Source organism: Scyliorhinus canicula, chromosome 2 (assembly GCF_902713615.1).
Source record: "Scyliorhinus canicula chromosome 2, sScyCan1.1, whole genome shotgun sequence".
NCBI classification, from domain to species: Eukaryota; Metazoa; Chordata; class Chondrichthyes; order Carcharhiniformes; family Scyliorhinidae; genus Scyliorhinus; species Scyliorhinus canicula.
Genome location: NC_052147.1, coordinates 241757999 through 241772945, shown reverse-complemented (window position 1 = coordinate 241772945; position 14947 = coordinate 241757999). Strand labels below are relative to the sequence as shown.

The 14947-nt window shown below is 43.2% G+C and overlaps 1 protein-coding gene across 3 annotated transcripts in view; it reads right to left on the bottom strand.

Moving 5' to 3' along the window:
• Positions 1-326: 326 nt before the first annotated feature.
• The window catches only part of mgat5 (alpha-1,6-mannosylglycoprotein 6-beta-N-acetylglucosaminyltransferase), a 175960-nt gene continuing 161339 nt past the window's right edge, over positions 327-14947 (bottom strand). For all 3 annotated transcript variants that reach the window (XM_038789876.1, XM_038789875.1, XM_038789877.1), the window contains exons 16-17: positions 3111-3268; positions 327-2767 (exon numbers count right to left, since the gene is read on the bottom strand). In XM_038789876.1, coding sequence (XP_038645804.1) covers positions 2569-2767; positions 3111-3268 — 357 coding nt within the window. In that variant the 3' untranslated portion in view covers positions 327-2568. The remainder of the gene's footprint in view (positions 2768-3110; positions 3269-14947) is intronic.

The following is a 14947-nucleotide window of genomic DNA, read 5'->3' as shown; positions in this document are numbered from 1 at the left end:
TCAATTATAGTAGTTACCAAACTCAGGGAAGGCCTGATTTTAAATATTAAATTAGCGTTAATGAATTCATAGTTAAGTGTGAGCACAGGGATTTATATTTTAATCTTTTTGTCTGCACCTTGATGAAGTCTTCAGTATATTAGTTTAATGGAAGTTCTGTTGTCATATGCTGCAGTTAAATATAATCTGTACAACACAACGCGTGCATGAAGTGTGCTTCAAATTGTTTAGTGGTACAATATTTAAAGATTTAGCTGTTAATTAAGATAACTGTTTTGTTGCAAAAATGTATTCTGTATATTTATAAAAGACAATGTACAAACCAATGGAAGAAATGCTCTTCACTGAAAAGATTTATTGAAAAATAAAATTTTTTTCCTGCTCATCAAAACTGTGGAAACAATTTCCAAGCTCGCAAGTGCAGCTTTCAAAGCACACCTTATTTCGATATATGCCACTTTTGCAAATATACAGGAAAACGGTTTTCTTACTTCACAACACTATGCATTTGGTTGAAATTTTGACTGCCATGAAATATATAGTATTTTTATATAAGTTGATAAAGCAACTTTATTACCCTTGAAAAGGCACAATTTACATTACATGGCATCTTAGCTACAGGAAATGTTTAATATTTACAAGCAAAACACCAAAGCAAAGCAAGTTACAGAGCACCTAAAAAATTAAAATGTTTTCTTTATGTACAAATGTGCAAACTTGTTTGGATAAATCTGCTGTTAATGAGGTTTAGCTGCTGTAGATTAACTATATGTCACTGATTTTTCATTTCCAAAAGCCACAATCTTTTTTAAATCATGATCAATGTTTTCTTTTTAAAAAAACATCCTTTACTGCAAACACATACTTCTCAATCATCGATTACACGCCTCATTCACATGATGGAAATCTATGAAATAACAATCCGGTTACCAACATAATAGTTGAATTTTAAATATGAAATGATTATATGCAAATTTGTGCATCAAATATTCTAAAGGATTTTAAATCAGTTTTCAACAGCACCATTGTAATTAATCAACAATCATATTGATATACCTACATGGTTTACGATATAATCAATATCAGTCATCTTAAAATAACCCTGTAGACAGTTTTGAAAGCCACATCATTTATAGTCAATAATAATTTCAAACCACTATCAGCCTGTAGTTGGTGTAAAGAAAAAATGAACAGGTGTTATGTTTTTGAAATATTTTTCCAAAATAGAACTTTAGTTAATTATTTCTACCACATTTAGTTACTTTGTTAAATGTGGCCTGATCATCTGATCAAATATTTTGCTTCAATTAAATAATTTAGAGAGAGATGACTGTAATTCAACTGAAGTTTTGTAATCTACCCAAACAATTTGGTGACGAGAATGTTTTGAAATTATGTTGTTGCTCATTTGCTGTGGCTAAAAAGGGTTAACCTCCTTCCTAAAATGTAGACACTCCTGAGCCTAAAAAAAAGTGCAAAGGTATGAAATTCCACTTCACCTGTATAGTAAACATGATATGATTATACAAACAAGAGGTTTTTAAAAAACAGTTTACATCAGGACATTTCTATACAAATTACAATAGCAATTATTTTTTGAACAGGAGGTTGCTACTTAAAATGCCCATTAAACTAATTTACTCATGGTCTGAAATAAGTCTAATTCGGATCAGTTGACATTGGCTATAGAGGGCAGTTAGTTGACAACACTGCCAGCATCTTACTGATGTTTAATAAAGCCAAAAATATTAATAACATTGTTACAAAGATCTTCTGGGAATCCTTTCTACTTTATTTCATTCTAACAATTCCATTTTTATTAAATCAAAACTCAAGCCATGATTTAAAACAACTAGTATTATGTATTTCAAGCAGTTATTACTGCCAGCTACAGCAGCATATGATCTTTACTCTAAATAACTGACATGACTAGCCAAGTCTAAAAGGAAATCCATGCCTGAAAGTACACCTACCATAATCCTTTGCTTTTTTCTGTTGTTTCATTACAAATGGACATTGTAGTGAATCTTTTCTAAACTGAAAAGTAAGCCGTTTCATTGGGGGTTGTATATTGGATTTTTTCTGAACTAAAAGTAAACCAGATCTTAACGAAGCAGCCTCTTAGAGCATGTTCATTGCCCAACATTATGCATGTTGGCTATTTAACTGGCCTTGATTTTTCATTTTCCATTTATAACATGGTTTTCTGAATTTAGAATATTCACCAGTGCAGCCTCAATTTTCATATTTTTTTTAAACCTTTTTTTTAAGAAAAAGTTTCTGTTGTAGTTAAGAAGCCATTTACGAAAACCCGAATAGTCCATAATGGCTTTGTTGCTTGTTCTTTCCATTGCCTAGATAACTTTTCCTCATTAACATGTTCACTTGGGCCTAGCTAATATTTATTCTCTTCAAATGAATACTGCACTTATAAATAAAAACACATTTTCCTTCATTATTCTTTTTGAGGGATTCTCTCAAATATAAGTGACCAAATGTTTGGTCCTTATGATCCTTTTACCTTTATGCACACTCTACTTCATGTAGGGATACGCTGAGCACATTCTGCTATACACATTCCTGACACAGGGCAACTTGTCCTTTCATATAGTCTCTGCATGGACAGATCCTTTTGTGGTTTCCATTTGAACCTGCACAACTGAAGAGCAGCAAATCGCTCTGAAAAAGGCAACGCTTCTTGCTTTCATCATAAGCCGGAACGACAATATCATTCACAGATTCAAATGACAAGCATTCAATTCCATACCTGGATGTAAAAATAAGTAACGTCATCAACTTAATGATTTACAATGCACCTATGATTATAAGTAATATTTCTGACAAATTTAGTTTTCTCAATGTATGTGATGGACTTCTGAAAGTAGGTCAAAAATATTAACACTATGCATTATATAACACTATTGTTAGACATTGTGAATGACTAAATATATGTGATATAAAATGAATATATGGGTTATATAAGATGAAGATAATGAAAATATATATACAAAAGAAATATTTTTCACTGAAAAAGAACATTGATGATTGAGTTAAAGTTTCATTCAGTTTAGATCTATGCATTCCATCTTCAACTGGTTAAATATACTTACTTTTGCAAGTCACCGTCTTTGTTCAGATGTTGAAAGAAGGAAGGCTCACATATGAGCTTATTCTCTTGACAGATTTGCTTACAAGATTGCCTGGGAGCTGCAATTTTAACTTGGAGCACACTCAGCGGAGGCCACATTACTTGACCATGGCAGAAATCCTATAATATAGAGTAGAATATTGTGACCATCACAAAATAACTACAGTATCTGCAGTATAAGTAGTGTTTAACAAAAGTAATATTTCTTTCACTGGCATACAAAGATTAGGCCAGCAAGACTGAAAGGACTAAATATTTGGACCAAATATTATCAGCTTTAAATTGCTACATTTGAAGTCGAAAAATTTGCTGACTTTACTCAAGTGGGTCAGTTTCACTTTAACATATGCATAATTAGATTACTTTTGCACATTTGTTTAAGCCCCTATGTTAAATACAACAGTGACTACAATTTAGAGGTACTTCATTGAAGTCATAAAAGGCACTACATAAATCCAATCCTTCCTTTTTAAAAAAAAAGTGTCATTCTTGGCTCATTTGGCTCTACCAAATATGGTTACATGAGAACTAATTTCACTCTTCATCCATAAAATTTAATCAGATTATGGGATTATCAATTCAGGTGGTGGCCATGGAGTGAGAGGTTGCTTATTTCGTAGCTCCCGCTCGTGGCGGATTTTTGAGACCTTTTCCCCCAATTTATGGGGGATTTGATCAGTAAAATTGGAGATTGGTGAGGTAGAGGAGAAGAATCCCCCATCGTGGACCAGAAGTGGTCTCAATGGAGAGATTGTTGGGCAAAGGGAATGGAGTCTGCAGCACAGGAAAACATGGTGGAAGCTCAGGGACTGGGATTGCCGGCCCAGTGGTCAGCAGAGCAGCTGGTGAAATTCCTTCAGGAGAGCTTCGGCAAGCAAAGACAAGAGTACCTGGACCCGGTTAAGACGGGAATTGACCGGGTGGAGCAAAGATTGAAAGCCCAGGGACAGGCGATCCAGAAGGTGGAAGAGGCAGTAGCGGAGCATGATGACCAGCTCACCGCGATGGCGGCGGAGATGGCGCTGATGAGGGACCACCAGAAAAGGCTGCAGGAGTAGGTGGAGGATCTGGAGAACTGGTGCACAGTCAGAATCTGAGGATCGCTGGCCTCCCAGAGGACATCGAGGGATGGGGTGCAGGGGCATATATGGTGCATATGCTCGAGAAGCTGTTGGGAGAAGGTGCATTTATGCGACCCTTGGAAGTGGAAAGGGTGCACAGAGCGCTTGCGAGGAAGCCACGGATGAATGTGCCGCCGAGGGTGATGGTGGTACGAATGCACCGGTTCCTGGACAAGGAACAGATCTTGAGGGGGCCAGGCAGAGGAGGAGCTGTAAATGGGAAAATAATGAGCTGTGCATTTACCAGGACTTGGGTGCAGAACTGGCCAAAAGAAGGGCAAGCTTCAACAAAGTTAAAACGGCTCTCTTCAAGAAGGGGGTGAAGTTCGACGTGTTGTACCCAGTTCCTTTGTGGGTCACTTACGAGGGTCAAGAGCTTTATTTTGGATCGCTGGATGAGGCGAAGGACAGGGGCTGACAGGTGCTGCAGGACATTGAACTTGGGAATGAGTAATTCTGTACCTATGTTGCTAAATTTCATTTCTTTTTGGGCTGAGTACGTAGGCTTTTTGTACCAATTTTTGGGCTGTTGCTCAGTTTTACATGCGGGTTAACTTTGTTCTTGTTGAGGTATGGTGGGTGGAATTTTCTTCTTTGTGTCTGTTGGGGAGTTATGTTTTGCATATACATGTTCGAGTTGGGGGGGGGGGGGGAGAGAGGAAGGGAGATCAGTGGGGGGTAGGATGCTTGGCGCCATGGGCGGGGGTTACCAGGCTAGCTGGGCGGGCTAGCTCATGGAAGCGCAGTGGTGGGGGTGGCAAACAGGTGACCAGTTTGATAGGGGGGGTTGGGATTGTTTTGTTAGAGGGGAGGCGGGGGGGGGGGGGGGGGGGGAACTGTTCTGCTGATAGGGGACAAACTGGCACTGAGAGACAAATTGGAGGGCTATGATGGTGGGCTGGAGGCTGGTCTAAGAAGGGTGATGGTTGATCAGCGGAAGGGGGGTGACCGCCCCCCCCGCCCGACCAGGCTGATCACATGGAACATGAGAGCTGAATGGGCCGGTCGAGTACTCGCGTATTCGCGCATTTGAAGAGGGTGAAGGTGGGCGTGGCAATGCTACAGGAAGTACACTGGATGGTAGTGAATCAGACTATGCTGAGGAAGTGGTGGAAGTCGTGCAGATGTTTCATTCGAGGCTAGACTCTTGGGTTGTAAGCAGATCAATAAGTGGGTGTCATTTGAGGTAGGGAATATAGTGGCGGACTCAGGGGGTAATAATACTAATCGCTTATTGTTACAAGTAGGCTTCAACTAAGTTACTGTGAAAAGCCCCTAGTCTCCACATTCCGGCACCTGTTCTTGCAGGCCGGTACAGAATTGAACTCGCGCTGCTGGCATTGTTCTGCATTACAAGCCAGCTGTTTATCCCACTGTGCTAAACCAGCCCCAAGGTATGTCATGGTGAGTGGGAAGCTGGAGGGGATGCTGGTGGTATTAGTGAATATTTACGCACCAAACTGGGCAGCATGGTAGCACAAGTAGACAGCTCAGATCCAGGGTCCCAGGTTTGATTCCCCGCTGGGTAACTGTGCGGAGTCTGCACGTTCTCCCCGTGGGTTTCCTCTGGATGTTCCGGTTTCCTCCCACAGTCCAAAGATGTGCAGGTTAGGTGGATTGACAATGATAAATTGCCCTTAGTGAGCAAAAGGGTTGGGGGGGGGGGGGGGGGGGTTCCGTGGATGGGGTGGAGGTGGGGGCTTAAGTGGGTCGGTGCAGACTCAATGGGCCAGGTGGCCTCCTTGTGTGCTGTATGTTCCTATGTTCTATGATGCGGAGTTTATGAGGCGGGTATTAGGGACGATTCCGGACCTGGACTCCCATAGGTTGATCATGGGGGGATGGACAAGAACACACTTTAACTCGGTCATTGATCCGAGGTTGGATCGGTCGAATTCAAGGACAGGGAGTACCAGCCATGGCAAGGAGCTAAAGGGATTTATGGAACAGATGGTGGGGGGGGGGGGGGGGGGGGGGAAAGAGATCCATGGAGGCTCAGACGCCAAGAGCGAAGGAGTTTTCTTTTTTCTCCCATGTTCACAAAGTGTACTCCCAGATTGATTTTTTCATTTTGAACATGGCTTTGCTGGCGGGGATGGTGGATGTTGAGTACTTAGTGATTGTTGTGTTGGACCATGCCCCACATTGGGTGGATTTATAGGTGAGCAAGTAGGAGGGTCAGCGCCAACAATGGAGATTGGATGTAGGACGATTAGCGAATGAGTGGGTATGCGGGCGGGTGAGGGAGGCCATCCAGAATTATTTGGAGATAAATGATACGGGGGAAGTTTCGGCAGCAACGGTACAGGAAGAGCTGAAGGCAGTGGTTAGGGGGGGGGGGGGGGTGGGTTTGGTCTGATATTCACAGGGAAGGTGGAGCAGTTGAGAAAGGTGAGGGTGGCAGTATATGAGTATGGTGAGAAGGCCAGTAGGATGCTAGCACACTAGCTAAGGAAAAGGGAGGCGGCCAGGGAGATAGGAAGAGTGAAGGACAGAGGGGGGAACACGGTCTTGGATCCAGCGGGGGTGAATGGGGTGTTCAAAGAGTTTTATAGTCGGCTGTATGAGTCGGAGCCCCGAGGAGGGGTGGAAGGGATGAGGCAGTTTTTGGAAGGGTTGAAGTTTACGAAGGTGGAGGAAGGGTTGGTGGAGGGGTTGGGCGCCATGATCGGGATTGTAGAAGTAGTAGAGGGATTGGAGGCCATGCAGTCGGGCAAGGCCCCGGGTCTGGATGGCTACCCAGTGGAATTTTACAAGACGTTTTCTGGGATGCTGGGCCCGCTGCTGGTGAGGGCATTTAACAAGGCATGGGAGCGGGGTATTCTTCCCCAACAGTGTCACTGGCTTCGATTTCATTGATCCTGAAGTGGGAGAAGGACCCAGAGCAATGTGGGTCATACAGACCAATCTCTGTACTGAATGTCGATGCCAAATTGCTGGCCAAAGATCTGACCTCAAGGATAGAGGACTGTGTTCCAGGGATGATAGGGGAATACCAGACAGGGATTGTTAAAGGCAGGCAGTTAACGGCCAATGTTAGAATGCTCCTGAATGTGATTGTGATGCCCTCCGGGGGGGGGGGGGGGGGGAGGGGGGAAAGAGGAGCCAAGGTGGTGATCGCTATGGACGCAGAGAAGGCCTTCGACTGGGTGGAATGGGATTATCTGTGGGAGGTCCTGGGATGGTTTGGGTTTGGGCAGGTCTTTACTGACCGGGTTTGGTTGCTGCACAAGGTACAATGGCAAGTGTGCGGATGAAGCGGGCGAGTTTGGACTACTTTGGACTGCATCAGGGCACAAGGCAAGGATGTCTGCTCTCCCCACTGCTATTTGCCTTGGCTATAGAGCCCATTGGCGATGGCGCTGAGAGCTTCAAGGAATGGAAGGGGCTGGTCCGGGAGGGTGGAACACAGGGTTTCATTATATGCAGACGACCTACTCCTATACATTTATGACCCCTTAGGGGGGATGGGGCGATTATGCGGATCTTAGGGGGATTTGGCCGGTTCTCGGGGTACAAATTGAATATGGGTAAAAGCGAGGTCTTTATGATCCAGGCGAGGGGGCAGGAGAGGAGATTGGAGGAGTTGCCGCTTAAAGTGGTGGGAGGGAGTTTTCGCTATTTGGGTATTCAGGTGGCATGGGGTTGGGAGCAGCTACATAAATTAAATTTGCTCCATTTAGTTGAACAAATGAAGGAGTACTTTCGGAGGTGGGACATGCTCCAGTTGTCACTGGTGGGGAGGGTAGACCGTAAAAATGGCGGTCCTCCCGAGATTTTTGTTTGTTTTCCAGTGCCTCCCTATTTTTATACCAAAGGCATTTTTTAAGCGGGTGAATAGGGTGATATCTGGAGTTGTGTGGGCGGGTAAAACCCGCGAGTAAAGAAAGGGCACAGGTTTGGTGGCATTGTTAACCATGATGTGGAGATGCCGGCGTTGGACTGGGGTGAGCACAGTAAGAAGTCTTACAACACCAGGTTAAAGTCCAACAGGTTTGTTTCAAACACGAGCTTTCGGAGCACGGCTCCTTCTCCATTCACCTGAAGAAGGAGCCGTGCTCCGAAAGCTCGTGTTTGAAACAAACCTGTTGGACTTTAACCTGGTGTTGTAAGACTTCTTACGGCATTGTTAACGGCTGCTCTGACGTTCTCGTCGACCTGGTATTCCGCAAGCCCAGTGGTAGTGGCAGCCCCGAGAGTCTGGGGGCAGTGACGGAAGCATATGGGAGTGGAGGGAGCGTCGGTGTGGGCTCCAATTTGTGGTAATCACCGGTTTGTCCCAGAGAGGATTGGGGGGGGGGGGGGGGGGGGGGGTGTTCAGAGGTGGCAGAGATCAGGGGTTGAAAAGCTGGGGGATCTATTTATTGATGGGCGCTTTCCCTGTTTGGAGGATTTGGAGGAGGTGTTTGAATTTCCACGAGGGATTGGGCTTCGGTATCTGCAGGTAAACCATTTTGTGTGAAGGCAGTTTCGACCTTTCCGCTTCTACCGCCGCAGGGGATACAGGATAGGTTGGTTTCTAAAACAGGGATGGGGGAGGGGAAGGTAGTGGAAATCTATTAAAAAAAAAACTTACGGAGTGGGAGGAAACCCAGATAGGTGAGATAGAACGTAAATGGGAAGATGAGCTGGGTAAGGAGTTAGAGGCCGGTCTGTGGAGGATGCTCTGAACAGAGTCAACACGTCCTCATCGTGTGCCAGACGCAGCCTGATACAATTCAAGGTGTTGCATCGGGCACACATGATGGTGGACCGGATGAGCCGTTTTTTTGGGGGGGGGGAGGACAGGTGTGTGGGGTGTGCAGGAGGGTCCGCAAACCATGTCCACGTGCTTTGGGAATATCCGAAGCTTGGAGGATTCTGGCAGGGATTTGCGAATGTCATGTCCATGGTGCTAAAAACGAGGGTGGCGTTGAGTCCAGAGGTGGCAATATTTGGAGTGTCGATAGATTCAGGAGTCGAGGGGGCAAGAGGGGCTGATGCTTTGGCCGTTGTCTCCTTGGTGGCCCAGAGACGGAGTGTTGCTCAGCAACACTCATACGTATGCCTTGTATTTATTCTTCACCTCATAGCCCACCCCAAGCACAATGGAAACAGTTGGAACTGAACTAGCCCCTCCAAACACAAATATCTTTGTCCAGTATGAATTGGTTTTATCCTTCCAGGCACAGAAATATCCCGGCACAGAAATATTAAATTAAACCCACTTAAAACTATACCTTATTTTTAATAATGTCCACCAATAAATATAAATGCCCTGAAGCCACCTTTTATTTTCTCAACAAGAAACAGAGAACTGAAACAGATTAAATTACTATTGGACACAATTGCTATCATGGAGGGACTCGAAGCCTCCAAAATCAGGGGTATGGGTTAGCGACATGACTGGGTTTCGCAGACTTGAGAAAATTAAGCTTGCCCCAAGAGGATCAACGTTAGGGCTCGTTTGGAGGCGGCAGCCGTTGATCGACTTCTTTGGAGAAAACTAAACTGTTAGCAGATTCAATAAGGGGGGGGGGGGTAGGGAGGAGTTAGGCTAGTTTCTGTCTAGATTAGGCGGGAACAGTGGAAGATTGGAGGATGCGTTACGCACTGAACTATGTTTACATTTGTAATTGTATTTTTTGTTATAAAACCATAGATACCGTAATTAAATGTTTGTAAAAAAAAAAAGAGATTATGGGATTATAATATCCTAGAATGCACATTCATCAGCACCCCAATCAGAAAAAAAGTGAAGACGATTTATAGCAAAGTATTTTAAGTGTGGCAAGATGGAGAAGAGCAGACAGAGTGTTATGATCCCAGCTGATGTTATAACTGGACGAGAAGATCGCAGAATGGAACCCTGGCTCAAAAGACCTCAACTTTCACTTAAAAAAAATAATTGGAGTTACAGCCACAGGATCGCTAATTAGTTTTAATAAGAAAACATTGATTAAACATGGGAAAATTTGATTACGAAAATAATACTTAAAATCTGTGTGTATTGTTAAGCTAGGGGGGGGGGGGGGAAGAGTAAAGATTAACACAGAATACGAAGTATATGTTTAAAGCTGCAACTGTCTCAGTAACACAACGTCCCTTTAAACACACAAGACAGCTGTGGTCAAATATACTCCCCACTCTCAACCTCAAGTGGACGTCTGTGGATTTCCCCTCCGAATCCCCCCAGATGATTATCACATGTGAGTTTCCAAAAGCCACTTCCAAAAAAAGTGGTTTAAAATCTTTGTTCACAATAATGCTTTCCATTAACTGATTGCGTTACAAAATCCAGACCAGGTATTCTTAATTACTCTTTAAACAAAGCTTCTGTTCCACTTTTAAGAACGAATCCAGTCCAGGATTTTACACCAATTCCTTTAGGATATCTTTGTCTTAACTGCTGTACAAACGGTTCACAATTGCTTTAACTCTCGATTCCCAGGCTGTATTAAAATGCCACTAAACATTTCAGTCACCTCTAAAGTCTGCTGTCCCACTTCAAATCTAGTTACTGCAATTGTCTCTTTAACACAGAGCACTTTGTTTATTTTTCTTTGAACTCTTCTGATAATACCTTGGTCTGTGTTCTCCTAACTTCAGTCATCTTAGACATTCTTTCTGTCCCAATGCTGATTATCTGGACTGTAACTTGTTCCTTAGGAAGCTGGCATCTGTGCAACTCCCTCGTCCTACCTAGCTTCTGACAAGGTTGAAGAGGTTCACTCCCCAGTCTCCTGTCTCCAACTCCAAGCTAAAACTTAAAAAGCTTTTTTCCCTTTAAAAGGCCTCGAATTTCTCAGCAACACTCATACTTACGCCTTGTATTTATTCTTCACCTCGAAGCAGTTGGAACTGAACAAGCCCCTCCAAACACAAACATCTTTGTCCAGTATGAATTAAACAATGGGTTTTATCCTTCCAGACACAGAAATATCCAGGCACAGAAATATTAAATTAAACCCACTTAAAACTATACCTTATTTTTAATAATGTCCACCAATAAATATAAATTCCCTGAAGCTACCTCTCATTTTCCTAACAAGAACCAGAGAACTGAAACAGATTAAATTACTATTGGACACAAATGCGAAGAGGAATCAAATTTTACACTTTAAAAAACTTGTTTGAATGCCACAATGAAAAGATATGGGGATGGGTAGAATCTCTACTTCACGATATGCTGCAGATACCCATTCATTTAAATCTGATTTGAGAAAAAAGATGGATCAAACACTACCCAATTAAAATAGTTGTAAATGAGATGATTCTTCAAGTCTTATATTAAGTATGTATTATCCTGGGCATGACAGTAATAATTTAACAGCTGCACTGGAGAAATGGCAAGTAAAGACAGTGCCAAAATCAGAGTAGGAGTAAAGATTATGATGAGGGTTTGGATGGAAGAGTAGGAAAATAAAATTAAAAATTGAAAACATGAATTAATAAGTCAAAGGCAACAAGAGAATTTTAGAACAAAACAAAAGATAAACGAGCCAGTGAGACAAATAAAGGAACTTTGGACTGTTGGGCTCACAACTGCCACTTACTTTAAGCTTGATGTGAATTATAGTTTATAGTTTGGGATATTTCAAATTTTGGGGAGGGGGTGAAATAAAATTTTTTTTAAATCGCAGGGAAAAACCATTCAGCAGGCAGCCATAAGCTTCTGGTCCATGGTATGGCAGTGGCTCTTGAATGTTCGCACAAACTTTAAGAAACCTTAATAATATCGACAAATATTGGGATCCATAGATATCGCAGCAGAGGTGCAAAAAGATTCCACATCACGCGTAGAGCCCCAATTGAGATTTAGCTACATAGGCAGAGCTTCCTGGATACTCTGTCTACTTGCACAGGGTCTTGACTGACCCAGCCATCAGATCAGAAAGGACTGCTGGAGACTATTCAAGAAGTAGGCCCTGGAAAATGTTGTATGCTCAAGAGGAGTAGGAGTACACCTCTGAGACCCACAAAGATTTCTGCTCTCTGGCAAAATGTCTGTGACATCATTGGGTTCGCAACCCCACCAACCACACCCAATCTGCTGGCCAGTTCCTCATGAATGCCAGATGATTGCTCATCATTCTCACCAGCGAGTTGCAGCAGAGCAGCCATTCGACCTCCACAGCTAGCCACCAAAGGCATTTAAAGAAACCTAATGATCATGTGGTTATGCCATGCAACCATGTTTGCCATGACATCAGTTTTGCAGGCTAGAGCAGCGGGCATCTTCCACCTCAAAACAGTAACTGAACATGGGAAAGAGAAAAAGAAGGAAAAGCCTACCATTTGGAGGGAGAATAAAGTTAAGGCTAGGAAGTTAAAATGTCATTGTTGTTTGGTATTAAAAGATACCTCACTTGAATGTTGTGCATTCTCAATGCCTTCAATGTATGATACGGAGGTTATTATCTGATAGGAGCTTAAAGAGGCAGCTTTACTCCTAACACTTTCAATAAATGGGTCATTGGGTTGAGGCTGTACTAGTTCATAGGAGCATGACACAACTTTATGGGAGCTAATATTTCTATTGCTAGGATGGACTTCAGGCAGATTTTGAAAATGGACCTTAATACACTTCCTTACACCTCAAAACAGGACTTTTATACATTCATAAATATCTTAATAGATCTTTGAGACATAAGCAAAATACCACAGATGACAAGAGTTCTGAAATATAAACAGAAAATCCTGAAAATATTCAGCAGGCCTGGCAGTATCTGAGAGCTCGAAATGTTAGGCAGTGGCATAGGACTGGTGATTCAGAGACCTAGGGTAATACTTGCCACTGCAGGTGATGGAAATTAAATCCAATGAATATCTGGAATTTAAAAACTTCTAACGACGACCATGAAACTATTGTTGATTGTCGGAAAACGCCCAGCTGATTTACTAATGTCTTTAGGGAAAGAAATCTGCCATCCTTACCTGGTCTGGCCTACCTGCGACTCCAGATCCACAGCAACGTGGTTGACTCTTAAAATGCCCTTTAAAATGTGGACACTCAAGTTGTATCAAACTGCTACAAACTCAATAAAAAGAAAAGAAACCAGACGGACCACCTGGCATTGACCAAGGCCCTGCAAACAACAGCAGCAAATCCAGCTCTGTTGACCTTGCAACGTCCTCCTTACTAACTCCATGGCTTCAGGCAAACATGGGCAAAGAAACCTCCTGCTGATTATCATGTACCATCCACCAGCAGCAGATGAATCAGTACCTCTCCATGTTGAACACTACTTGGATGAAGCACAGAGGGTGGCAAGGGCACACAAAATACTCTGGGTAAGGACTTCAATCTCTATCACCAAGAATGGCTCGGTAGCATCACTACTGACCAAGCCCTAAAGGACATAACTGCTAGATTGGATCTGCGACAGGTGGGGAGGGAACCAAGAGAGAAATACATACAAGACCTCATCCTCACCAAACTGCCTGCCACAGATGCATCTGTCCATGACAGTGCTGGTAGGAGTGACCACTGTAAAGTCCTTGTGGAGAAAAAGTCTCATCTTCATATTGAGGATATCATCCATTGTGTTGTGTGGCTCGATGATCGTGCTAAATGGTATAGATTTAGAAAAGATCTAGGAACTCAAGACTGAGGATCCATGAGACACTGTGGGCCATCAGCAGCAGCAAAATTGTACTCGGCCACAGTCTGTAACTGCATGGTCCGCCATATTTCTCTCTCACAGTTACCATTACCACCAATCCATGGGATCAACCCTAGTTCAATAAAAGTGCAGGAGGGCATGACAGGAGCAGAACCAGGCATTCCATAAAATGAGGTGTCAACCTGGTGAAGCTAAAATAGAGGACTACTTGCCAAACATCATAAGCAGCAATCGATAGAAAAAGCTAAATGATCTCACAATGAGTGAATCAGATTTAAGCTCTGCAGTCCTGCCACATCCAATTGTGAATGGTGGTGGACAATTAAACTCACTGTAGGAGGCTCCACAAATATCCCCATCCTCAATGATGGAGGAGCCAAGCATATCTGTGCAAAAGAAAAGGCTGAAGCATTCAGAAATATCGTCAGCCAGAAGTGCCAAGTGGATGATCCAGCTCAAACTCCTCCAGAGGTCTGCAATATCACATTGCCAGTCTTCAGCAAATTTGATACATCCCATGGGATAACAGGGCAGCACAGTAGCACAGTGGTTAACACAGTTACTTCACAACGCCAGGGTCCCAGGTTCAATTCTTGCTTAGGTCACGGTCTGTGCGGTGTCTGCGTGAGTTTCCTCCGGGTGCTCTGGTTTCCTCCCACAAGTCCTGAAAAACGCACTGTTAGGTGAATTGGACATTCTGAATTCTCCCTCTGTGTACCGGAACAGGTGCCGGCATGTGACTTGGGGCTTTTCACAGTAACTTCATTGCTGTGCTAATATAAGCCTACTTGTGACAATAAAGATTATATCAAGAAGTGGCTGAAGACACCGGATATTGCAAAGGCCCTGACAATATTTTGGTGTTAGTACTGAAGATTGTGTTCCAGAACTTGCCGTGCCCCAAGCCCATCTGTTCCAGTACAGCTACAACACTGGCAATTACCCGGCAATATGGAAAATTGGCCAGCTATGTCCTGTACATGAAAAACAGGACAAATCCAACCCGGCCAATTACCGCCCCATCAGTCTACTCTCAATCAACAGTCAAGTGATGGAAAGGTTCATCAACAATG